Source organism: Falco naumanni, chromosome 5, assembly GCF_017639655.2.
Source record: "Falco naumanni isolate bFalNau1 chromosome 5, bFalNau1.pat, whole genome shotgun sequence".
Classification (NCBI taxonomy): Eukaryota; Metazoa; Chordata; class Aves; order Falconiformes; family Falconidae; genus Falco; species Falco naumanni.
This window is the reverse complement of record NC_054058.1, coordinates 56,336,865-56,364,859: the sequence shown is the minus strand read 5'-3', so window position 1 is coordinate 56,364,859 and position 27,995 is coordinate 56,336,865. Positions and strand designations below refer to the sequence as shown.

The following is a 27,995-nucleotide window of genomic DNA, read 5'->3' as shown; positions in this document are numbered from 1 at the left end:
CTGATACAATAGAACTTACTTTAACTTGCATTACGAATAAACTGCACATGCTGTTTTACAGACAAGATATATTTGTAAACTTGCTCATGCAAAATTAGTGTGCACAACAGGGATATTTGTTTTCTAATCCCCATACTTTTAAAAATGACATTTATGACTGCTTTTTTGGAACTGTGCCCAAACCCTCTCTTTAATATAATAAATCTTACACAGAATTCATCTGCCAGCCAAACCAATTTATGAAGCTGAAACAAAAAAGAATAAAAAGTTATACAAAAACATGGTGCACCTGGACGCTTGATTCCCACCTCCCCCCTTTTTGTTTACAAGTAAAGTGTAAATAAAAGAAAAAAAAATCATGATCACAAAATTTTGACATTTTAATCCTAGACATTACAGGGCAAATGGATGTTGGAACCTATTTCCATATACCATGCGTCAAGTTTTTAATTCCCAAATGTGGCCAAATCCACTAAAACAAGAGTGGTTAACAAACTCTGGATAATGGAAATACATTTCTGGAATAAATGCTAGAAAAGCAACAATGGGAAAAGCCAACTGTCTCCATAAAGGTAAATAAAGTGGAACAATGTGTAGATTAGATACTTTTTCTGTTTCTTACTCATAACCTGTCAATTCAGTGCATCATATGGTTCAATATAATGGTCCTCGTTTTGGACAAACATCTAACTAGTGTCCATTGATTCCAAGTTAGTGGATGATGAATCTTTTTGGATACTTTCAAAGATGGCTGCCAGCTCAGGGTTAGAGCTTATCTGTGACTGAAATTCACTCATTAATGGACTCTTCTCTGCTTCTGGAATGGTTAGAAGCGCTGCTACTGCCCTCATGGCAGATCGTTTCAGTTCATCTTGCTTTTCAAACTCTTGTTTCACAGAGTTTGCCTTTACCTAGGGAAAAAATGAAAATAACTTTGAATCTTTTGCTTAACCCTCCTGCTTACACCCACCTTATATATATTAAAAAAAAAAATATCTTACAAAGACCTATTTTCTTCCATACTACCACTTTGCACAGCTTTCAAAATGGCCTAAGCTCTTAAAAAACCCACAAACAAACCAACCAAAAAAAGAAACCCTCCAAACCCCAAACATCTACTTTTTAGCAGGCTTTTTAACAGCAGTTTACAAATAGACTGAAACTTGAATACTGCAAGGTAAAGCAGAAAAAAGGTTGCAAGCTACCAAGTCAATTACCAAATCAAAACAATTATAGCAACCAACCTCTAGCTAGTGAGGTCAGTAAATGACATTAAACTGATACTATCACAGTACATGCAGCTTCCTTCTGGAACTTTTTTTAAAAAAGTTGACCTTCATGAGAATAACTGCTTAACCTTCTGTTATAATTCTCAAAGATGTTTCAGTGATACAAACAAATTATCCATAAAAGCTGTCAAATTTCTTGATGTAAAATATAACAGACTACAGTAATGGAAAAGCCAGCTAAATCAGGCATTAAATGACTGTCAGAACATGCAGGTGGATCAAGACAAAAGCAAGTATAGAAGGTATGTAATGTAAGTGAAGGGAAAAAGAAAAAAAATACAACAACAAAAATAGGACTACTTTACACTGCCTCCATCCCTCATTGCCCAAATGCACATTTGAAACAATGTAATGAGCAGAAGTCTGAAAAACTCTCAGTACTCCAGTTTCACTATTTACAATAAATTGAGACTTAAAAGTTGCCGAAGTAGTAGCTAAATTTTTAAGGAATAAAAGAAATGGCATCAAAGAAACAAAGATTTTAAAAAGAAAGTAACAAGTCCACCCCTCCACTTCTAATGCAAAGAAGTTTAATACGTGTATAAAGGCCCACGTATCTATATTATTCTGCCTACTGCAGCTTATCAACTGTAACTCAGGAAATACTGCAGCAGTACAGAAGTATCCTTCATACTCAAGTTCATTTATATTTCCATAAGACAACACAAAATAATCAACTTAAGTTTGAATTTAAATACCTTAGTTGTACATGTAGCCCGTAAAGGTTCAACGAGCCTATCCAACCTTTGCAGCACTGCACTTGGACAAAGGGTAGACAGTCTCACCAACATTAAAAAGGTTAGCATCTAGGTTGAGAAAAAACAATTCAACAATTAATTATGCTCAGCACATGTATGGCGATATATTTCCTACAATGTTGTGTAACTTTTTTAACAGCAACACTTTAATGAAAATTGCAAATATAATTAAGTACTTAAGCCTACAGAGTAGCATTTTTACCATTTCAGCCTATTTGCTATTTAAAATATTTTGACTAAGTCACTGCTTACACAGAGAAAAATGACAGCTAACCTTAATATCATAGTGATCCTTCAGTCCATCTTCAACATGGTTTAAGAATTCAAATATATCTAGTCTATCCAAACAGCTATCCAGAAGAGTATACATGCACTCGAAAGCTGCTTTCCTTATGTCCAATCCATCATCCACTGTATGCTTAAATGGTCCCATTTCCACCTGTCAGAGAATAACAAAATTAAGAAGCAACATATTTAGAAAAACCAAAGAATTACTTACATATATTTAGCACTGGTTTTCTTTGTTAACATACCTCTCTGATTAATTCCTTTCTGACTTTTGTTTCATTGTAAAGATGAGGAAGCACAGTATCTAACAGGTCCCTTATTAATGACGGTTTATTGTGTGCAGCTGAATTAAATGTCACTAAGGCTACTCTCCTGACATTAAGATCCGGGTCCTCCAATGTTTTCAGAAAATCACCTGCAATCATGTACAGAAATAAATCAATCTATGAGGATCTTTTTCATTTGCTACTTTAAATCTTTGCTTAGTTTTAACCTTTCAAAAGGATGTATTTAGTGCAGGAGCTATTTTCACGTAACAAGAGACCAGTACCTGTTATTTTAGCATGATTACACAAATAAATCTATTAATTGTAGTAACATTAAAAGTATTAATGTAATTGATACATAGTATTTCATATGATGAAACAGAAGAAGAAAAACCACCACCAAAATAAATGGCCATCACTTAACGACATTTTAACTTTTTTCTAAAGGTACGGTGTGTAAACTAATGACAATTACATTTAACCTTTCCTTTTCTCCATTAAAAGTATTTCAGAAAATGCATTAGAAAACAAATTTCAATTTTGCAGTTCAAAAATTAGAGAACACCTCTTAAGGAAACTATAAACATTGATTCTTAACACCTAAGTTGGCATATACTGAGAATCTGTAAATATGCCTATGAATTCCATAAAATAAGCCTATTCAGTAAATACCAATGTAGTAACACCTCTTCTACTACAGTTCTATAACAGAGTCTTGTTAAAATAAATGCCTGCGGGAATATAATGTATTTTCCCTCAATGTTTGTGAAGTTTTACTAGCAACTGCCACAAGGAGTGAAATTTTTAAAAGGAGAAAAACAACAAGGTGTAATATCAAAGCGACTTCTACACACACAAAAGAAACTGGGTAACAAAACCAAAGATGACTGAGATGTTTTAAGTACTAGATACCAATAGGTTTTTGACTGAATTATCAATAAATATTTCCAGAACACAAAGAGGCAAGGCAGCTTCAGTGGGAGGGACAGCAGGGGGGAAAACCCACAAGCATAATCAATTTTTGAATATATTATTTTCTAAAAGATTAAGCTTAGTGATGAAAATAACACATAGGAACTGAATTTCACCTCCTCATAAATAAAAACCTTGCTCTCCACAGAACTGTATTTTTTTAAAGATTAATCTTTTTCCCCTATTTAGGTTTAACAGTATACACAATTTTTTACAGATCTTTAAACCTGTAAATAATCCACAATAAAACATTCACCATACCATATTAAACAAATCTACAATACCTTATCATACAAATGAGAGAAGAGCAAAAACTCACAACATTGCAAAACTCTTTTATCATACCGATATTACACTGAAAGCTTCAATTACATTATCCCTGTAAAAATATATAAGTTTCCAAATGCTTCCAGACCACAAGCATTATAGAATCGTAAAGGACCTAAATTTACAATTCACCACCTGTAATACTCAGAATTCACATGTGCATACATATTTTAAGTGACTGAAAGTCAAATATTTCCAAGACCACCCTTCTGGGTAAAGTCAGTACCTTACTACATCAAACTGATATAACTTGACAAAAACATGGGAAAGGAAATCAGCTTTTGAGTTTCATCTTCCTAAAAATCCTAGCTTCTTGTATTGTCCATCACCGCTTCAATACATGTAATTTTTAATCACACAACTTTTACCGCTCAGAATTCAAGCAAACAAGGACTAATAGAAATAACTGACTATTATGGAAACATTTTATAACTGATCCAACAATTACCATTAGCAGTTAATTACAGTACCCACAAAATACTTCTGAGGACACAAAGAACTAATTTTAAATGCAGTTCTACTGCCTGAAAACATAGAAGCTGTCAGTAAAAGTAAAGAGCTTACCTATGCAGTTCTTCAAGAGTGGGTCTATGGGTTGTGGATGGTCAGAAATAGTGAACTTAACAGCAGTAACCACTGAACTTCGAGCATATGAGGACCCTAGTATGAAACAAAAGTGTGAATATGTAATGTTAAAACAGTACAACTACAGAATTTAAATCACGCTCAATGCCGTTCTTTTTAAACTTCTAATACTCTTAAGGACACTAAACAAGACATATTATTTATTACTAGCAATGCAATACATAAATCTACAGAGAAAACATTTTAAATAGGGGAAAAAATACCATAACATTTTTTATAAGCATTTAATGTTATTTGCTACAGAAAATTAAAGTAATAAGCCTACTAAAACAGGGGGTTTTTATGATCACACATAGGCACACAAATAACTCTTTAAAGCAGAAGCATATGAAGAAAACACGAATACGGTTTTTGATATGAAAATGATTTGTGAATTATGCACAAAGATTCTTCCTAATCCTTACTTCAGAATTCTTATCTGAAAATTAGGAATACTGTAATTTACAACAAAAGGTCAACCTGTTGCAGCTTGCTTGTTAATTCGTCCCATTATCACACATGCTCCTTCCTCTTTAAGTTTATAGCTCTTTATTAAATATAACATCATTAATTGAAATACCAGAGTTTGAAAGCATAACATAAAAGTAATTCATGTTATGTATGACTAACGACTTCTAATAAAAATGCAATCACCACATTGTTGGGGGAGGCAGGGGGAGCAAAATTTCAAGAGTATCACAAAATTCAAGCAAATTACTTGCAGAGCTAGATCAATTTATCCACAGCTAGCATAAGGCCATTTGCTACAATACATGCCTGAGTCACTACTACTCACCTGACGCCAAGTATCCCTTTAGTCGTGGAAGCAGAGTCTCTGGGTCTATTAGCGTAAGCTTGCCCAAGCATTCAGCAACAACATTCCTTGTACCCTCTTCTGCACACTCGCAGTGTTTTAGGAGTAAGGCCCAGATGTTCTCAACATATGGTTTGAGACCAATCACTGATGCAGAGCTAATTATTTCTTTCAAGGAATGAAGGAGGAGGTATTGCCTCTTAGGCTGACTGGTTATTTCTTGTAAGACAAATGGCAGATACTCAGGAAGATTGCCAACACTAATACTGCCTAATGCGTAAGATGCTGCTGATTTGACTTCTTCACTAGGAGAAGAGAATGCATCTAATATTACAGACTTCAGCTCAATTTGTCCACTTAAGTCAATGTGATGCCCAACTTCCCCAAGAGAAAGCAAAGCCAAAAGCCGAATGGAATCTGTGGACCTTGAGTTCTTGACATCTTGAATGAACTGACCTACAACAGCCGGCCCTTCCTTAGGGCAGGCTCGAGTAAGGGCAGCAACACATTTGGCAATGGAATAGTAAGACTGCTTGTGAGTAAGTGCTGTGCTCTGTGAGTACACTGGACCCGTTAACATGCGCAGTAAATCCATATAGCCTAAATTATTTGTACCAGTCACAACCAAAGCTTGGAAAAATTCTAGCATGGCACTAAGTGCTCCACCCTGAAGTAGAGGCGATCTCACCAGCCCAATAAGTTCATTGAGAATGGACCCACTAATCTTTGACAAAGAGGAAGGATATACTTTCGCCAGCGTTGTCAAAAAACTAATGGCCATTTGTGATACGTGCATATCACTTTCACTAATCAGAGGTGGAAGCTCATCCAGGACAGCATCAATCATGGCAGCTGTCAAGCTGTCACTATAATTCTTAATTAAAATATCTAGAGCAGAAAGAGTGCCCAGTTTCAAAGCTCGTTGGTTCTTTCTCAAAAAAGAAGCAAGAATAGGAACTCCTTCCCCAAGGATTGGTCTCAAATCTATCTTCAAAGGAGAACCAGCAATCAGTGTCATGGCCTTCACTGTAGTCAACCGAGTGATCTCATTTTTCAGTCTCTCTAGGAAGATCTGAAGTGTACTAGGTAGGTCTGTGCCTAGGCTGTCACCAAGGCTACAGATGATTTGACCCATGCAAGATATTGCCCTTTCTTTCACCTCCTGATCAATGTCAGCAGCCTTTAATCTCTTGATTGTACAAGTAAACAAATCTTTGATGTAAGGAGTAGCATCAAAGGAAGAAGGCTGGTCTAAAGGACGAATGACCTTCACAAGTTGTTGGGTGACTAAAAGTGCCTCTGACGTTATCTTGTAAAATGGGTCTCCAACACAAGCTACAACTGGAGGTACCAATGCTTGAACATGAGGATGAAAGACTTGGGGAGAATGATTGCAGAGGATCACATACAAACAGGATAAAGCATCTATCTTCAGATTAGAAGAACTTGATTTATCATTCAGTGAAAAAATTATTCCTGCAAGAAGAAAAATTTATTCTTAGGTTAGGTATTTATGTTCTATTAGCACATTTGAAAATCTCTGAATTCAGCCAGTTATACTGAACTTATGTTTTCCTGCTCCCAGCATCTCCTGAATGCTTCCAAGCCCCTTTTACCATTTTATTCAATTATTTTTCAAGCTTCCTCTACACAGAGGATGCGGACCATTTGATGGTTTGTGATGGATTTTCTTAATTACGAACAGATTCTGAACATCTAACTTATCCAAACTACTTTTCCTTGTTAATGCAAAATTCAACATTTTAGGTCCCAAAAGCTAAAATATTGTCCATATTTCGCTCTGTTTAGATGAGAAAGAAGGCAGTTTGATCTTGCAATTAAGAAGCAAATTAACTTTTTTTTATATATAGAAGAAAAAATTACCTGAATCTTAGAGCCAACTCTTGTTTTCAAGATTAATGGAAATACATCACTAAAATATTTATAGGGATCTACACAGTAGCTGATTATTTTGCCAATTTCTTTAAACAGAAGCAACACTTGAATATGCTTTTTGCAAAAGGTTTGAAGTTTTAAAATTTTTGAAACTTCCCATCTAATTTATTATTACCTTTAAAATTTACTAGTATGTTTCTCATACCTGGTACAAGTACAGGAACATGTTGTGTTAGGGCTCCAGGTAATACATTTACTAGCTCAGTCAGCATGTTAAAGCAACACTGACGAGTCTTCACACTTTTCTCCTTCATCTGTTTGTGCAAGGCTTTAACTATGTTAGGGACCTGTAATCATCACACATCTGTTAATTGATGCAATAGGCTGACATTTCCTTGATCTCTGATCACTGGGGGGATATAAAGATAGATATGCATCCTACCCCTCTATTTCTGATTTCTCTACAGAACAAGGGAAGTTATAGAAACAGTGGGAAATGAAGATTCAAAAGAATCACTATTAAAAAAATAGTAATTTAACTTTAAAAGGTGAGATGACACAAAACAAAACTAAATTTGCAATGATAAAACTGTAGAGAGCAACAAGTCATCCATACAATTCACTCACGAAAAAGCTGTCCAGCACTATCTTTTTTATTCTGCTAATAAAATACATTGTAGTAAATCAAGTTTTATCTTGACCATTAAAGCTTACACCAGCATTACAGAATGCAGAAAAAACCTACTCTGATTTAGTAATTTGCCTGAACTTCATAGGACATGCAACTTCTACAGGTGATGGTAAACAACTGAAATCAAGATAAGCATATTTACATGAGTTGGTAATTTCAGTTTCCAAGACTGTTGCACTCAAAACTGCAGGCCAGTTTACCTGGCTTGCTCTCTATGTTAGTACTACAGCAATAAACCGTAATTTGTGTATGAAGGAAGTATGGTATGGCATATTTATAAAACTATCCTAATGAATAAGGCATAACTTCAATCAATGTGTCTTTTGAAGATAACAAAATACTTGAAAAATAACCTGACTCTGAAGCATTGTCAGAGGTGTCTCTCCTTGTTCCATTGCATCAGGATCACAAAGCCAACTTTGCACAGGTCGAGTTTGTTTTAAAAGAGAAAGATATGCATGAAAAACATCTGCTTTAACATTCTCTTCACGTTCTTTGAATCTGGCTATTAAAGCAGGAGATACAGTTTTGTAGAATTCTGGAAGCATTTCATGTCGTGTGCTAACCACAGCATCTAGACACTTTGCAGCTGCACGCCTCACTTTCCAGCTCATGTCATCATCATCACTATATTCATCATCGCTCCCTTGAAAAAATAAATTATGCATATGTTAAAGTCTAGACAATCAAAGCATCAAACATTATTTTAAACAATTAATAAAACACATTTGGGCTCTGCGTCAGGCACATCAAAGAAATCGGTTCAAAAGTATGTTAAAAACTATACTTAAAAAGCCTTCTAAACTGCCTAAATCATAAGGCTAATTATTTTCTCTGCCAAATTTTCATGCTAGTCTTACACATGTATTAATTTAAACTGTAAATAGGACGGCAGTTCCCAACGTATTTACAGCCTGACTACTGATTTAAAGCATATTCTTCTTTATTTGTGACATAAGTGACAATGCAACAACAATTACTAGCTGATGAAGATGCAACAAATTACTGTTTGTCTCTTTCTAGGAGTAAATGAAACCATACTCTGTCCCCTGAAATTGCAACAAAAAAAATATACGTTAAGCAATACAAATTGACTTTTTAAGTGCTAAACCAACAACTATGCAGCTCATTCATTCTTAAATTAATGAGAATGTTACGCTCTGGGTTCAGATTACTTGTGTGTTCAAGTTTTCATAAAGCTTACATATGGCAAGGTATTGCCACCGTATTAACAATAAATACCTTATGCCTTTCAGTCTAAAACATTTTTTTATCCTACAGAAAAATACTGAGTATTTTGCAATTTTTAATCTATTCTGATTTTATGCATTAGGTAACAACATATTGTAGTGGAAAGTAGTGAGAAGCCTTTCCCATGCTGAATATGTATTTTCAAATCATTAACTGATGTTCTTCTCACTTCAGTTATATCATCCTACATGCTTCTGCCTTTTTCCACCTTTCAAGTATTTTAAAATATTTGCCTTGTACTTTGTATCCACCCTTGGAATTATTTATCTCCAGCAACAACATCCTATACTTTTATTCCAAGAAGTGAGTTCATAAGGTATGTTTATAAACACTACAAAAATTGAATACAGAATATACAAGTCATTCAAACACTGCTTCTTAGTAGCAACACCACCCATATCAATTTTCTCAGATGAATGCAGGTTCACAAGCTCTTCTTCTCTCCCAAACCAAAAAGAATATACCTTGATCATCATCATCACCACCATCAGCATCCATAGCATTTTCATCTTCATCTTCATCATCATAATTGTAATTAGGATCATAGGTAAGATATTTAAGACAAATGTTTATAATAGTTGATACATGAGGATAAACTTCTTTAGGACATCTGTGTAATACAAAAATACAATCAATGTCAAATTACTTTGAAGAATTAAAATTTTTCTGAAAGACTTCATGCCATATACACTGTACTTTGGAGACATTAGCCAAACCAAGTACCATCCATGCATCCATCTGAATTACAGAAATTCAGAAAGGAAGGTCAAAAAGGGCAATGCTATTCTGTAACTAGATCTGCTAGACTGGAAGCTTGCAAAGGACCAAGATATGCCTTTGGTTATCACTTTTTTTGTCACCACTACTGGACAATAGTATTAGAATACTGCCCCTCTCCTATCTGCATAAAGAGTAATGGCACAGTAGAAAGTTTCTGAGGTACAGAAATAACACTGCTTAATATTTAAGTTACAAGATAAGAGTTACAGGAACAGTTTCAACTCAAAGCTTGCAAAAATATTTTGTACCAAGGAGACTGTTTCTTGACAGTTTACAACCAAACAGCACACTATTAAATCTTAGAAAGCCTGAAATGGGTACCTGAAAATAACTTACCTCCTAACAAAGGATTCAAAGGCTTGAATGCAGTACTCTCGCAGTTCATCATCATCTACATTACAAAACTTTACAACCAAAGGAATTATTTTCTCAAGATATTCACCTGGTAAGAGAAAAAAAAATTAGCAAAGTAATTACTCTCATCTAAAAACTTTCAAAATTACAGATAATTTATTTATATATATATATTTATAGGTATTTTTCTTACCTATTCTATGACCTGCTTGCCTACTGATAGCAGCAATACACTGTATATAGGTCCTAGTTGTTGACATGGAATCATTTTTAGACAGTTCTGTCAACAGATGTTCAATGAGGTCAACAAAAACCATATTGCCACAACTCATAACCAGGTGACCGAGAGCAATGATGGTTCTTTTCCTCACAGCAAGTCTGGGGCTAGTCAGCTGGGGGAGCAGACAGGTCAGAATTGAAGGATGGAAGTTAACAAGCAGTCCTCCTTGCCTTAAAACAGACAAAACACAAACTCAAAACAATTGAATCTAGATAACTTTGCTCATATACTGTACAACAATTCCTTTAAAAATTCCCAAAACATCACCAAGATTCAAATTAATTTATTTTTTTTAAGTGTTCAAAAAGCTTAAATTTATGAGTTTAAAATATACCCTCAAGACAATAAACATTAAAATAAAACCACAGTTCTCAGAAGAATAAATAATAATCTATCAATTAACTTATCTTCACTTTTAACTTCTTAACTTTTTTCTAAATTAATTTTCACCTATAAGTAATACCTTATCATATTATTTCACATAAAATAATTTAAATTTAACATTTGAAAATTAAATTTCAAGGTGTAAAGAGTATTTATGAGTATTCACCAGCGTTTTGAAAGAGGGATGTTTACCTGCTCAGCATATCAGCCATAATATCCAGTGCCTCCAGTTGAACAGACACATCTTCCTGCTTGGCTATAGCACTAGTGAGACGCCCTGTGATCTTTTTGCAAACATTAGCTGCTAGTGCCGAACCTGAAAGTACAACAAAACCTCAGCATTTTCATAATTTTTAAAAAATAATTTTTAAACATCAGAGATTATATTTGTGACTGGGGAAAGCAACCTGATTCTAACATAAAGCAGCTCTTCCCACTCTACAAAACAAGCTCAAACAGCCAGTTTGTTAATGTAATATATGCTCTGCATTAGAGCTGAAAGACTATCTATGTACAAACATACTGAGAAGGAGGGCTTCTTAACTGTCCTATAAGGTATCTACAACAGAAAAGACACTGCTTTTGGCAGGGCAGGCAATGGAAAGTGAAGGCCAAGACAAGCCTAAGGCAATAAATGAAAGGCCTATAGGTTAAAAAAAAAAAAAAAAAAAAAAAAAAAAAAAAAGGAATAAACTAAACGGTAAGGGGAAGCACTGAAGTAGACAGGGCTGCCTCTAAAGAACAGCTGTGTAACAAGAAAACAAGATAAAATTATTTTGCACAATAAGCTATTTAAGTAACAAGTACCTGAAATACTGCCGAAACATTTGAGAAAGGGGAAAAAAAATGTATACCCAGAGTATTTTAAAATTCAAGTAAAAATGGTTTTACTACAACTCCACAGTTCCCCCTTCTCCAAATGTCTAATGTTGTTCAGAGTAATAATGAGAAGATAAGAAACTCGCATCATGGTAACAGCTACCCAAAGGCTAGCGCTCATCTTCAGTTGCATGAAGGTTTTTAACCACACTTTGGGAATTTTGATGTTAAAATTAATACCATTCCAACCTATAATAATTGTAATTTATATTAAATGTAATATATATATATAGTTAAGAATAAAACGTAAAAAAAACCCTATGACTAAAACTAAACATAACAATTGGACAATCAAATGTGTAACCACAGAGGCTAAGAAAAAAGACAACAATTACGTGTCTAAAAAATTAGTTGAGCGCAAGAAATAACACCCAGGTTCCTTTTGTATTAGAAATACTAGTTCTATTGAAGGATTTTGCTACATTTTTGTTTGAGCTTTACCTCCACCCCAAAATCTCCTTTTGTTTTGTGTAGGCAAACAAAAGAGTAGAAGTTTAAACTGATCTACTTAAAATTAGTTACTTATTTTAGCATCTCACTATTGTTTGATAAAAGCAAGACTTAGATGTGGACTTTCAATAAACGGTGCTAAAATCAGAGTTGGTTTTTTAATTTAAGAAACCTCAGTCTCTAAAAACTGCATTTCCAAAGCCTTTTTAACCACTTCTCAATTCTCATTCACATCCTACTACAATGTCTGAAAAGCACTTGCATAAAAGGTTAATGCTATTAACTGATGAGCTGTTCATCATTACTCTCTCTTTTGGAGGAAAGACTGCCTTCATTTAAAACTGCAGGTAAGCATTTCAGTAATTTAACAGGCAATTGTTAGAAACACAAGGTACTTTCCAAAACACCAGAAACTGAGACAAGAAATCAGATCATTAAAGAAAAATACCCAAGTTATAATCAATTTTAGAGTATACTATCAATCAAAAAGCCAGATGAGATTCAGCTATTATTACAGGCTAGAAATGTTCCACCAGGCAATTATGAAAATCGGAGCTTTTACACTGAATTTGTTATACCAAAGTTCATATACTGTAAGTTTGTTTTTCATATTAATGTAATCCTACAGTAAAAAAAGGTTTTAAACTAGTAAAATCTGGAAATACAGTCAGAAAAGAAGAAACTAAAATGACATTTGTGCCATACGTTTTTCCTCTAACAGAAATAAGTTCCAATGTTAAACGAACTGAAGCCTTTTAACTAAATGACCCAACTTCTGCATTTTTTGATTAGTAATGAAATGATAAAACTAGATAGTCCAGAATACAAAATGCCTTACCACTGGAAGCTGGGGGGAGTTCTCCAATCACAGTTTTAAGGCCAATACTTGAAATGTCACGTAACTGTTCTTTATCTGAAAGCATGTTTGTACAGAGGGTATCTACAATGGTCTCCACTTGATACTCCTTCACTTTACTCACCAAAGGGCCAAGGCTGTATAAACAGAAGAAAAGTATTAGATCTGCAAACCTAAATAAAATGCCTAATTTTATTTCACTACTTCACATTCAAGTCACAAACTTAAGGGTGGTTTTGGTAGCAATATAAAGAATTTTAGAATCTGAAAGCCTTCAGCAGGTTGGGTAGATAACCCGTCTCCATAAACCTAGTAACAAAATACCGGTTTAGTGCAGTTTTTACCTAATGGTGGAAACAGTGGAACTGTTCTGCTTCAGAGTCCCTCTTACTTCTCACTTAATGCCAAGATTTATCACAAAAGTTACTTAGCCAGAGCCATCAGTTTATGTGCTTGACCCGGTGAGTGCCTGCTTAGTTCAGACAAGTAAGCAACCGTTTTAATTACTGCATCTTTAATCTACACAATGCTTGTGTTCAATCTGATATACACTCAGACTCATTCTATATCCTTCCTTAATAGAATGCAAACAGTAAAATAAAAAAAACACAATGACATAGCATGCCCTCCTTCACACCAACTCCAAGCAACACTACACACACAGCACACAGTAACACTGCATCTTTTTCCTCTGTTTTTAGTCATTCCAACTGTTTTGAGGATCATAACAATCTTGTATTCCTTTACCAAATGCTCCCATTTGTTCAAAATACTAAAACTGCATATGTCCTACTGAAGTCTAGATCATTGCTAAGAAACATAGCATCCTTCATTAGTGAAGTTCAACAAAGTGTAGGGTCCTGCACCTGGGGAGGAACAGCCCCAGGCACCAGCACAGGCTGGGGGCTGACCTGCTGGGAGGCAGCTCTGCGGAGACTGCCCTGGGAGTGCTGGTGGACAGCAAGTTGCCCACGAGCCAGCAGCGTGCCCTGTGAGGCCAAGAAGGCCAGTAGGATCCTGGGGGGCATTAGGAGGAACGTGGCCAGAAGGCCAAGGGAGGTGATCCTGCCCCTCTACTCCGCCCTGGTGAGGCTGCGTCTGGAGTGCTGGGTCCAGTTCTGGGCTCCCCACTTCAAGAGAGACAGGAAACTGCTGGAGAGGGTTCCAGTGGAGTCTGCAATGATGATGGGGGGACTGGAGCATCTCCCTTACGAAGAAAGGCTGAGAGAGCTGGGTCTGTCTAGGCTCAAGAAGAGAAGACTTGAGAGGGGATCTTACCAATGTCTACAAACATCTTAAGGGTGAGTGGCAAGAGGCTGGGGCCAGGCTGTTTTCAGTGGTGCCCAACGACACGACAAGGGGCAATGGGCACAAACTGGAAGTTCCATCTGAATATGAGAAAAGACTTCTTTGAGGGTGACAAAGCACTGGAACAGGCTGCCCAGAGAGCCTGTAGAGTCTCCTTCTCTGGAAACATTCAAAACCCACCTGGACATGACTCTGTGCAACCTGCTGTAGGTGAACCTGCAGGAGTTGGACTAGATCATCTCCAGCCAACTCTGACCATTCTGTGATTTTAAGTGAGCCCTTTGTTCAAAACAATCTGGTTAAGATTTTGAGGAGTGGAAAGACATGCACAAAAGTTGTTAATTTTTATGAAGCATTTTTCAAAAGCTTGAGTTTTGTTGCTGTTTTTGTGAAAGTCAGGGCCCAACTTGCTGTACAGAAGTCAAAGCAAGCCCACACACAACGGTTCCATCAGATTTGCGCTGTGAGAACAGAAAGCGTTAGAATGGTTTCAAGTGCTGAGCTAGGAGGCCATGTCTCCTACTGCAACTGACAGAGACAAGCATTACGGATCCAAAAATCACAGGTGTTTCTGTGGGTTACAAGGGAGGGTTCAAATTTTGCATCTGCCCTTCAACACTGTACACAATTTACACAGACAACTTCTCTATACATCAGAACTATAAAACCGAAATATGTGGAAAACAATGTATGAACAAATGCAGAAAAAGGAACACCTTAAAGCCAATCACAGACTGACTATATGAGGTCTACATTAGAATGTAGCATCTCCACATAAACGTTATTTTTTTCCCACACTGAACTTTAATACTGTATACATCTGCTTTTCATTAAAGTGGATTCTAGCAATGCTGAGTCTAAAACTATGTCTATAGGGTTAGTAAACACTGATTTTGGAGAATTTAAGTCAAACCAAAACCCTAGAGGGAAAATGAATGAACTAACTTGTTATTAAAACAAGACTAAGAACAAGAAAGCAAAGTTTAAATTTTCAAGTATGTGCCACTATTCACTACATCAGACTTTTGAAACTGCAATGATTTAGGAGCATATGGTCATGACCTTATTGAAACATAAGTAGTATGCAGAAATTTTAAAAGCAGATGACGGAATTATTTGTAAAATAGATTACATAATTAACAATAAAGCCACTTTCAATTAGACCTATTTTTCTGGTTATAACTCTTTGTCAAGTACAAAGTGAGTATGCTGTCCAAAGATAGATTGTTTGCCCATGCTTAGAAAAAAAAAAAAAGGGTAGTATCTGGAAAGTTGTAATATATTAATTTGCATTTCGATTTTCATTGATTTGAAACAAATAGCAATTATCAAACTTTTTGAAACAGTTCAGCCACAAGTTAGTTTGATACACAAGGGTAAGATCTTTTTCCCTCTCCCCAAAAGTAGCTTTCTAAAGCATTTTGCAAAACTATAACAAGCTCACAACACTAAGAAAAAGGTGGGGAGAGAACTTCCCATTTCATACATTTGATTGTACAATGTAATAATGAAGTTGCCAGATCATGGTACAGAGCTAAATCCTAATTAACAAATATCAGTATGCAGTTCTAGTAAACTTAATAAATTCAATACATCATATTGAAATTGTGACAGATTCCTGAAAAGAATCTATCTGGAGGCAAAGTACTTCCTTTCAGACCTTAGTGATTACCATGGGGAAAACAAAATGGTTTTGTCTTACTTAGTAAGATTTTGAAAATTATTCTGAATTAAGAGCAAGTTTCACACTTAAAAAGGCACAGGCATTAAGTCACCTGTACAAAGCTGGGGAAGGCGGGGGGGGGGGGGAAGGGGCAGGGCGGAAATCATCCACAGGCAAGCAGAAATTCTGTCCAAGCTAGCAAGATACTAAGCTCTCAGTGAAGACTCTTGTTCTGAAAGCAGATAGTCCAAAATCTAAATTAAGTTATGCCACTCATGCAAAAACTTACTTTACACTTAATGTTTAAATCATTTAATTCCCACACTACTGTATTACAGAAATTCTCAAGTGTCTTAAGATGGAAAAATCACTCGAGTGTTTACAGTGTAAAGGAGAGTTCCTTTCTTAATTTCTATGTATTGAGAGACAAGCACGCAATGCACAAGATGACAAGCAAAATATTTTGTTGTGGTTTTCTTTTCTGGAAGTGGCTCTGGAGATTAAGTCTAACTCTCCAAGAACGCAGCTGGACCCTGGGTTCACCACTAGCTAATAAAACTGTCAGCCAGGCAGCTAAGAGGGAACACACAGGTCACAGATCACTATTCAAAAGGAAAGGCTGGAAGCTATGGCATCCAGCATAAAGCCACTGCAGTTAGTTTAGAAGCTTAGTGCTGTATTTGCCAAGAATGACAGTAAGACAATCCCACGTTTACTACCACCTTGCTGATAATGCTGGGGAAAAAAAAGAGAAATTCCTGCGCTGCTTTAGCAGTGGAGGTCTGAGGATGTGTAGCTTAATTCCAAAGTACTGTTAACAAGGAAATGTTATCTCGCATTAATTTTACTCGTTGATCTAAACATGCTTTGTATTATCTCACCATGTTTTAATGTGACTTGGCACCTTGGATCATATTGAATTAACTTCTGAATGTGTAGTCAAACTCGACAATGAATTTGTTCATTTTGAACAAGTCACTTTAGCAATCCTCCCTTCTGTTCAGAGCAATTGTCCTTTTGAGTGTGCATGGGGAAAAAAAAAAGAGGAATAGTCTGCTCAAACACAGTTTAGAAGCACCTAGAGGGTAAATCCAAACACACATGTTCCAATTTCCTCTGAAACTCAGTCTTCTCTTCAGTCTCAGACCATCAAGCTTTTCATTCCTCCTGCTACAAAGGCTCCCAAATACACTTGGAATTCCCCACACCTTTCACTTCCTGCCTTAGAAGTCCTGTCAGTCATTCCAAACCCATCCCTCTCCACCACATAGCTCACACCACAGGACAACTGTAGACCCTCAAAAATCACTGTTCCAGCCAATTTGGTCACCCATTTTTTTCCACTCCTGAAAAAAAAAAAATATGGTGTTCCAACAGCTCAAACTAAATCATTACACACAGCTGTTGGAGGGAGCTAGACTGAAGGACTAGGCTCAGATTCAGAAAACTGCAAGCCAGTAATTCCAGCTGGACTCAAAGGGCTGAGATCTATGACCTTTCACTCTTGGACAGCTAGCAGACATGGCTCTATACAGTAGCACAAAATCAAAATGTATTTTCCACCCCAAAGCCTGTTGTATGTACCCCACTGCTGCTACCCTTCGCTCCCACGTCCAAGAACTCACAAAGGCAAGAGCTAATTATCATTTAAAATGCCCAACAGAAGCAAAGGCAGCAAGCAAGAAGTGCAGACAGTAGGTGGCCATGGACAAAGGAGATATATCTATTATATAAAGCAAGCCCTTGCATTCAAGCACTAACTATGACTTAGAACACCACAGTTATCAGAGTAAGGTTCAAAGTTTTGGCATTAATGGTCTGTCACCATGTTAGGCAAACAGGAGCTTCTCTTTCAGTGGCCATGCTCATAATGCCTTACCCCATGAGCTCAGAACAGTTGTAACATTTTCTCCAGTTGCTCAAAAAGCTCACAGCTTTCTCCACAACTTGATTTCATTCTTCAGCCAAGCTTTACCTTCACTGTGTTTCATTGACCCATCACTATTTTCTCTTCAAATACACACCATTGTTGGTCAGCAGCTACTCACAGCATTGTTGCACTCATCTACCCTTGGTGCATAGTAAATTGTTTTGCAAGCAACGCAAATACAAATCACCTAGAACAGAAACAATCACAATTCCAAGGTATGATGACTGTCCACAGTAGTCCAGAGAAATTCCCTGTGCATTTCAAGTCAATGAACCATGGTATACAAAGATGCATGTGCAAAATCTGTTGAAACCATTTCACATTCGTAACGCTGCATGCTCCAACTGTAGTATAGAAGTACTGTAAACAGAAGCACTAGAAGCAGGAACAAACACATGTTCAATTATGAAAGCGTATTTATATAAAACTGAGTAGCAGTAGTCTTTCAAAAATATGGCAAGCCTTCAGAGTAGCAATCTGAAAGTTTGGGTTTGATCAGTAGCGAGAGTTTGCTTTCTGGCTGATGAGATTCCAGGTGGCAACGTCATCCCTCCTTTCACTGCTAGAAAAGTCACATCTTCTGGTTTTTGCAGTTTTCAGTGACTTGTGCAGCTCTTTCAAAATACATCTTTCACATTCTAGAGATGTCCGGCTGACACCATTGCTTTTACACATTGACAGACCAGAAGCAGACCTTCACCAAAAAACAGTTGTTCCATAAATGAAAACATCTGAAATGATGGTAAGGATTTTTTTTTTAAACCTGAATTATTGTACAATTACTAAATTCTGCTGATTTAAATATGTTTTATTTTTCAAATGTAACCTAAGACTAACTAAAAAAAGCACAGCAAAGGCTGGCCAATTAGATCATCTCAATTAAGTACAGGAAACACTTTATTGCTGGTATTTTAAAGATGACCAAACTGCTGAAATGACAGTCATTCACATGAACACTTGAAATTACAGTTTCTAGAAAGTGTTAAACCAGGTTTTACCTGAATTATCATCTTCAGTCCTGTTTATTCAGCCATTAGTTCAATAAAGCTGACACATCAATTATGAAGTAAATTTTAACAAAAGAGACTGCCTCGAGCTTTTCTGGCCTTTAAAATCAGTAGATAACCCTTACAGACCTTATTTTTCATCTCAGATTACAAACTAAGCTTACCACAAGTTGAAAATAAACTATAACCTCTCATAAAATCAGTTTTGAATACAAAGATTCTCCATGTAAGCATGTATTTTATATTTTTTAAGACAGTTTCAGTTATTGTTTTAAGTGCTCTTTGATCTTTTCCCTTTCACTAGCCAGTAATTTGTGTCCAATTTCTCTTAAAGTCGAAAGAAAGTCATTCAGCTGCCTATGGAAAGGAACAGGAACTATAGCACCCTGTGTCTCCTTTAAGTTACACACATTTGAAAAAAGAGGCGTTCCTAGTGTAGGCCTCTTACGAGGAAGGGGGACATAAACTCACAATAATTATAGTGTCCAACTGGCATGTTTTAAGGCTATCAAATAAGCACATTTACTTACAGGGAAGAGTTAAAATTCACAAATGGGGAAAAAAAATAATTGATTCAAATCACCAGTTTAGTGGGATGTGAAGCACTGTGTTACCACAGCATCCAAAAGGCTTAAAAGCTGCTGAACCGGATTAGCCACACAACAACCAATACCTGCATCATCCTGTTCATACTAGTGACTCACATGCACAGCATCAAGCAGGGCTCCCTGTATTGAACAACTGCCCAAAGAAGTCACACTGATAAACGCAGATAAGCTACATTATCACTTGGGAGGAATTGCTGAAAGCACTTACCTTAATCCCATTTTTCATATACACATATATATACATATATATGCATGTTTGTTTGGGGTTTTACAGGTTTCAGGAAACATTTCACAATGTGAAACAATGAAAATTTCTAAGTATAGGTTTAAATAGCAGATTATATCAATATGAGAAGCAGTTCATCCTTAAACTGCAACACGGAACATACAAAACAATGTGTACTTCGGGTGAACAGAACATTACCAACATTATCAGTGATGAAGAACAAATACTCCATCAAATGCAATACCTATGCTTACACAAACTATGCTGCTTGTCTAATCCAGGTGCACATAATCTTGGATAGAGCTACAGGCAGTAAAACTACTACTGCCATAAAGTGCACAGGATACCACGCTGGACTACTCTAACAGCCTTAACCTAGGAATGTGCTGTAAGAACACCCAACAGCATTTTCTACATTGGCTGACCTGTAAAACAGCCTATGACTATCAAATGAAGCAAAAAACAACTCCTCCAGAAAAAATATAGACAACAAGAATACATTTAAAATTTTACGTGCTCTTAAGAAAAACAAGCTGGACAACCTGCCATTACTGACCCAGTTTGCATCTACTGCCTGCAATAACAGAAGCCTGACAAATAAACTCCTTTCCCTTCTGTAGGGTCAAAGCTTACACCAGGTTGACTTTTACTCCAAAGTAAAAGTACTTAGAGTACTAAGGCAGTTTGTTAATTTTAATTTTTATTCAGAAATGAACTGCACAATCATCATGCAAGGTAGCTACCCAAACATCCATGAACTCTAAACCTGACTTCTGCTAACCAAAGAACGTGTTTTATCCTGTCCAAAACCAGCATAATACAACTGTAAGGATCCAAGAACAAAATCACTCGTGTGCTTTGAAGAGTTAATAAGAAACAAGTTGATCAGCATTTTAACCAACAGAGCCCTTCCTATCCAAACGTGAAAGCGAGCAGTGAATAAGCCAAAACCAGGAACACTGCTTACTTGTTGCTACACTTGCCTAACAATAAATGCTGCTTTAAGGTTGCTCCGAGTTGTTTTTTACCTGCTTGGTTCGGTGACCTAAGAATCTTGGAAGATTTGATCCCGCAAGAGATTCTTACCCACTCAAGGAATGATCAAGGCCTTTGCCATTCACAGTGCTTCCATTGATCTACCTGTGGAGGATGCTCCCCTAACAAACTGCAAGCCTTTCCTCCCTTCCTCAAGAAAAAATCTGTCTCAAATACAGATTCAAAGGTACCTAGGGTTGTCTTAAACCCTTTCTCTACAAGAGGGGGAATCTATACTTAAATGGGTCATCAAGTACCAGTCTGATGAAAGTTCCTGATGATAGTCTCTGAAGTTCACTAGAGCATCTAAATTAAGAGCGATCTAAACACAGTTCATGCTTTCCTCAGCTGAAAGTGCCGGCAAATCCGTAACAGAAATACACAAGTCAAGACCACCACCACAAAATATTTAAAAAACAAGAAGTCAAGAAAAATATGCTGCCTGAATTTAACTTCCCAAAGAAATGGGCTTACATCCAATGTTGCAGTAGATGGAAAACTTCACATCAGCTTCAACTGTCTTAGAAAAACTACAGCTTGATAAGCGTTCAACCTCTCCCATCCTTCACCCTTGCTACCGTTTCTGCCAATGCTCATCTGACTGCAAGAGAGCTCTAAGACAGAAGAAAACCAGTCTACAACAAAATCAGATAAGCAACAGTGCAAGAAAAGGGACAGGGAAGGCAAGAACAGCAGCGTCTGCTCAGACTAGCTTAAAATTGTCACGGAACAATATGGTGAGTATAAGCTGCCTGAAGAAGAAAAGACTCTTTTAGGGTGGGGTTTTTCGACCTCAAAGATATCTGCAAATGGTTAGGATGCCAAAAAAACACTTGATACGCTCAAGAATGTTCACATTCTAGATGAACATTCACAATTTTCAAAGCTTTTCCATCATGTTTCTTGTCCCATTACAGTAAGTGTAACACTTATTTAACATTATTTGGATTTCTTGAATAGACTCCAAACTTTAAATAGATCCTGTCATTTTCATTAAATCAAATAATTTTATCACTATGTCAAATTAAACTTTAAAAATGTAAGAATGGTTAATAAGAACAGGATACATGCACATGTGCACATACACAGCCAGCCACCTAATTTCTCATTCTCTTCCCTTTGCAATCTTTTTTAATGCTTTAATAAACATTACTTTAGGTCCAAAATTCTAACATTGCTGTTAAAGTCCTGATGTATAAGTTGTGTTTATGTGCATGAATCTAAACTCCACCATGACTTTAGGATGTAGAGTACTGCATGTATGGTACAACATAACTTTTCCATAAAAAGCTATTTCACACAAAGACAATTCTAAGCCTGAGCAAAGTTTCATAATGATCTACTCTCCTGAGTACGAGCAATCTGTTTCAAAGCCATAGAACTTAAGCTGTACCACAAGGAACTCTGACATTTCAGAATTTTAAATTAAAGAGAAACACGGCATTTTGTATTGTTTAAAATAAGATGGGGGGCAGGAGGAGACTTTTTAACAACACTGGAATGCTGGTGATAGTAGTGAAAAAGTAGTCATAATTATATTACTATACTGCCAATATTACACTTTGGCTTGAAACTTGCTATTCCTACACTAGTTTCTCTGTGCAAGGTTTTGGTTACCATCACTTAAAATATTTCAGAAGCTGAAGCAAGCACTGCTTCTAAGTACATGAATAGATGTACACACAGGCTTTAACTTCTGCTTTGCTAGTCTGATAGGGCAAAATGTAAAGACTTAACAAGCTGAAACAGACTAACTCAGCTAGCCACAATGCGAAACTCCTCTTCAAAGCTGTCCCAAGCTGTTGTGTAGCAATTTTACTTCAGTCCATGCTTCATGGAATATAAGGAGCACAGATTGAATATTAAAAAAAAAAAAAACTGAGCTCATGAACAAGAAACATTTTCAGGGACACTAAAAGGTTCTTAACAGAGGCCTACCTTAAAAAGCACATAAAGTCAGAACAACCAAGAACAGAAAGTCATAATAAATGTAGCACCTCTCCAAAGAGTGCTCTGGAAAGGCCACACCACATGTGAAGTTAGGCAAGGAAGAGGGGGTACTGGAGCAACAAAAATCTCTGAGATGCAAGTAACTGTACCTTGACCCCATAAAAAAAGCAAGTAAAACCATTAACATATTATCCTGAATGTTAGTGAAGAGGTAAGTTCCGTATTTGATAACCAAGACTGTGTATTTACTGGTTTACGTTTTTATCTCTGCTTGAAAACTACTACAAAACTATAATTCTTCCCCTGCACATCATCTACCTTCTCAGAGTCAAATATCAATGTGGCAATTATCAATAAATTGTAGTATTTTTAAATCTATTTAACATTCAACAATTGTCACCAAAGAACTAGCATGTCACTCATACACTTTCAGCAAGGACTGCATGTGCTATTTGCAAGCTGAAAATGCCAAATGTTAATCCCCAGTGTCAACAAATTATAGTTCTGTAAGAAACTGCAACTAAGCGGGTAACCTACAAGTATGAGGGCTCCTTTGTAGCAGCAGTTTCACAATTATTTTGAAAAACTTAAAGGACCACTGCTGCCCAAAAGTGCTTTATGTTGTTCAGTATTTAAACAATTCTTTACACCACAGAACAACAATACTTACCATTTGACAGCTAAGTTTTGCACCTCACCATTTTTATCTTCCAATAATTTCAGAATCATCTTCACCACCTTTCTTTCACTGTCATCATCCAACTTGATAGAATCTTTCTGTAGTTCTGTCATCAAGTCATTAGTAGCCATGAACCTGACAAAAGATAGTCAGACAATTATTGCTAAAAGGATACAGGTTATTCACAGTGTTCACGATTCAAGATTCTCAATTTCCACCATCTATTATCAAATAAATCACATTTAACATTGGATTACTGTTACCTGTTTTGTGATGCAAGTAGCATTTATTTTAGTTATAGAATAAAAAGGAGAAAACTTGTATTTAAACATGACAATAACTTTTAGTTTGGTCATCATCCTTCCCTGATGAGAACAAGTACATATTTTACTCCTATTGTTTACATTATATGCCAAATGATCTTCACAAAGAAAAACTGACACTTTCATGGATTTTAGGTAGTATTTACATTAGCTATGTTGATGTTGTAAAAAACAGGTGCTTTTTTTTAAGTTTGTTAAAAAAATATCTCTTGAGTTTATTTTAAAACAACTTTTAAACAAGAAGAAAAATACAGGTTTTTCAAACATTCTCCCATAAAATTTGCAAAAGCCAAACATTAATGAAGGGAGAAATGAAAGTGAAGCTAAGTTTTATGTGTTACTCCTTTACTTGCCCTATAGAGACTAGTTTGTTTTTAGTCCAGATAACAGCCAATCACATTTATGCAGCTTCAATCCAGGGTGACACATTAAAAGCCAAGATTAATTCTTGAGAGATCAAGGAAATAAAATCATCTTTCGTATCAATTACTATACTACTCAGTAACAGTCGTATCCACCAATACAAGAACATACTGAGAAATTACTTTCCAAAAATATTGCTTTTATGCCTTTTGTTTTTCCTTCTGAAATCTGTTTTCCAATCTGTTCTTTTGCAAGTGCTCTCTCTTGTCAGAGGAAGTAATACAGATGTATTACTCAATTGCAAATCCAAAGGGCTTTGGTACCAATCTCAACCCCTATTCAAAGCCCCAGACAAAAATGGCTTGTAATTAAACAGTTAAGGTTGACATCTGGACTTCAGGCACATCAGCCTCAAGCAGACATCACTTGAGCTCAAGTCATACTCAGAAGGGTATCTGTACAGCCTGACATGGAACGTATTTTTTTATTGAAAGAAAAGACTCTGCATAATCTTAATAAGCATCACAAATGCCAGATGCCTGCCCTCACATAATGGACCTCAACTTGTCCTCCCTTTTAATACAGTAATTCCAGTCTAATAGTCTCAAGGTATTTCAAAGATAAGACCTCATTCATTTTTCATACATTCCAACAGTCCCACTGAAGCAAGTCTGTAATCTGACAGGAACCAGATGTGTGCACAAACAGATGATGAATGTGAATGGCATCACCTTTTAAGCACAGCAGGGAAAAAGCTACTTAGTAAGTAAGGTTAATGGACAAAGAGGATGCGAGTAAGGATATACACAAAGTCACACAGTACTGTAACATTCAAAAACTCTCTCCATGTTACTGCTATATTTATCTTCTTTTCTTGAACCTTAACAGCCTCCTCTCACTTCCTTATTCAGTAGCTCTCATTTCCTAGCCTTACGAGTTCACATGCACACATCACCTACTTGTGACAAGTTCCTAAACTAAGCAGAGCTTGCACATCCTCAGTGCATCAGTGGCTTCTGCACTACAACTGAGTAGTCCTCTTGGCAGGCTCCTCCATCAAAAAAATACCCCACCAACGCAAACCCCACAATGGTGTGGGGAGACCTGGCAACTTTAGTTTGAAGTAGCTGGTATTTAGAAACATAGGTTTGAGTAGTTCAGATGGGACCTTTAGTCACAACTGCTTCCTCCTCAAGCGCATCAGACTTTACCTGGTGCAAAGCAGCAGCATGTCAGGCAGCTCCCCATACCTTGTACTCCAGAGTAGTCATTTGCCTCCTCCAAGTGCGTACGCTACTTCTCCCACAGGCACACAGCAAACTGCCACTTTACATTACTGCCCATTTTAGAACTTAAGATCAAATTTCTGGACAATAAATACCACAAACATTTGCACTGGACAAGTTAGCTTACCCAAACCCCCCCAAAATTAAATTCTACAGTAAAGTAGTTACTTGAACTGTGGTTTAAACTCAGCTCCCTGATACACCAACAAGTTATCTGCACTGTCCCTCTTCAAATACAGATGATCTAGTAATGAATGCACTTAAAATTACTAGTACTAAATATTATTTTATCCATTATGCATGATACATGACACACAAAGCTTCATGAAATGTGTTATTGCATAACAGCCAGTTTGTAAAGGTCTATCATCGCTCATTTTTATGGTTTGCAATGTCAGATTTTAAATCTATGCTAAGAAATAAAAATTAATATTTGAGAATCCCAAAGTTGTTCAAAGCTCCTAGAACAGGTAATTTCTAAAGTGTGCTCTCCTAAAGCGACTACAAAACAAGTTTTAACTACATACAGCTGTAAGAAAGAAGTGCTTGCTACAACTGCATTTGACAGGTGTGACCCACCCCTTTTATGCAGAAAAGGTAAAACTCATTAAAATCAGTATTTAGTCGCAAATCCATCAGATTTTTTTGTAAGTCATCCTCCCTATAAGCACAAAATGGAAAGCTCACTTAATCACAGAAACAAATTAGCATGATAAAAGTAAAAAAGATATCTTAACTAACGTTCAGAGGAAAAAATGTTTGAATTTATTTTTAGTACAATTTAGATCAATCAGGAAGTTGCGGACTGTCTCTTTACACTAATCAGTATTTTTTTGTACTTCCAAAATTTCTAGACAAAATTTTCTAGGTAATACCATGCTGCTAAAATCTGAAAGAAATTGACATAAACCCTACAGATTTAGCACATGTCCAGTGCTAAAACAGTCTGTCAAAAGCAAACAAGATTATTCAAAATCCAACTCTATGGTTAGATATCTAATTATCACCCCTATTTCTGTTTAGATTTTAATATCAAACAAGAGACTTGTCTGGATGTCAACATGTTTTTTAACTATAAACTATGCGCTGCAATGCTGCAGCAAAGCAACAAAACCCAGATGTATTTTAGCATTTTTCCTGCCTGTATTCACATACCCTCTTTGACAAAAAAAAGGCTTCAAATGTGAGTATCTGGTTGCACACAACACAAAGAAATTTAATTATTTTTAACCTAATGCTTTGCTAGAAGTACTGTGTCAAGGTATTATCTCTGCTGATTTTTAATTGCTTACTTCTACCATTTCATTTTCTGATACTCACAAGTTTGCATTTTATGTTATTAATTTATTACGAAGCAAGCAAATGATCCAATAAAAAGTAGTGCTCGTGACAGATGCTAAGCTCAAAGTTTCGTACACCAGTCCTGTCCCCGTAACACTTAACCGGACTTCTCTCTCTGGATGCACAGACTTTTCGAGGCAGTACCGAATTATGTGACAAGCACAAAACCCCTGTCTCCAGGAGGCAGCATCCAGGAGGCTGTGAGCTCAGGATGTTCAAGCCCGCGGGGCCCTCGCCGCTCCCATCTGCAGGATCACAAGATCCGTGTTTGTTTCAGGTTGGGAAGAGACCCGGGGAGGTCATCTCACACAACCTCCGCTGCTCAAAGCGCGGTCAGACACAGCAGGTTGCGCAGGGCTTCGTCCCTTCGGCTTTCGAGCACCTGGGAGAACAGAAATCCAAAGGCCGACCTCCCCCCTCGCCTGTCCTCTGGCGGGCCGGCAAGCCTGCCGTCCGCCCAGCCCCTGCCGGCTGCCCGGGATTGCTGCCCACGCCGCGTGAAGGCCGCGGCTTCTCGGGCACCGCCGCGCCTCGTCCTTCACGGGCAGCGAGAAGGGGCGCTCCCCTCCCGGGAACTTTCTTCCCGGGCTCGCAGCAGATGGGCGCCCACCCCGCAGAGGCGGCCCGCGGAGGGAGCCCTCGCCCACCCCGAGAGCCGCCGGGCCCCCCAGGCCTCCCCGCCGCCGGGCACCTGCCGCCGCCCTCAGCACGGCGGCGCCAGGCCCGGGAACGGCGCGAAGGCGGACGTGGGGGCAGGGCCGCACGGGGCCGGCGGGCGCGGCGCGGCGGCGGCGGGCGCGGGGGGGGCGGCGGCGGCTCCCACCTGAAGTCCTTGTCGCTGGATGTCATCTTCTCCAGCAGGTTGGAGATGTGGTACGAGGCGCTCGCCATGTTGACGGACGCGGCCGGGGGGGGGAGGGAGAGGAGGAGAGAAGGAGGAGGCGGCGTCTTCCCGGCCTCGCCGGCTCCACTTCGCCTGCTGCTGGGGACGGCGCTCGGCGGGGCGAACCGGAGCCGGGGGGGGGGGGGGGAGCGGCGGGGGCGAGGGCGGGCGGGCGCTCCGCCGCCTCCTGCGGCTGCGACTGACACGACGGGAGGGGCGAGGAGGCGGGCGGCC

The 27,995-nt window shown here is 37.6% G+C and overlaps 1 protein-coding gene across 1 annotated transcript; it reads right to left on the bottom strand.

Annotated features, from left to right (window-relative positions):
* Position 1: 1 nt before the first annotated feature.
* CAND1 (cullin associated and neddylation dissociated 1) lies at positions 2-27,969 on the bottom strand. The gene is made up of 15 exons (XM_040594017.1): positions 27,702-27,969; positions 23,557-23,700; positions 13,142-13,296; positions 11,167-11,290; positions 10,504-10,760; positions 10,293-10,398; positions 9,641-9,786; positions 8,279-8,571; positions 7,440-7,581; positions 5,321-6,814; positions 4,465-4,560; positions 2,581-2,750; positions 2,322-2,486; positions 1,988-2,095; positions 2-911 (listed from the first exon to the last, which is right to left on the bottom strand). Exons 1-15 carry the CDS (start codon positions 27,767-27,769, stop codon positions 687-689), a joined length of 3,693 nt encoding a protein of 1,230 aa, XP_040449951.1. The 5' UTR covers positions 27,770-27,969; the 3' UTR covers positions 2-686.
* Positions 27,970-27,995: the final 26 nt, after the last annotated feature.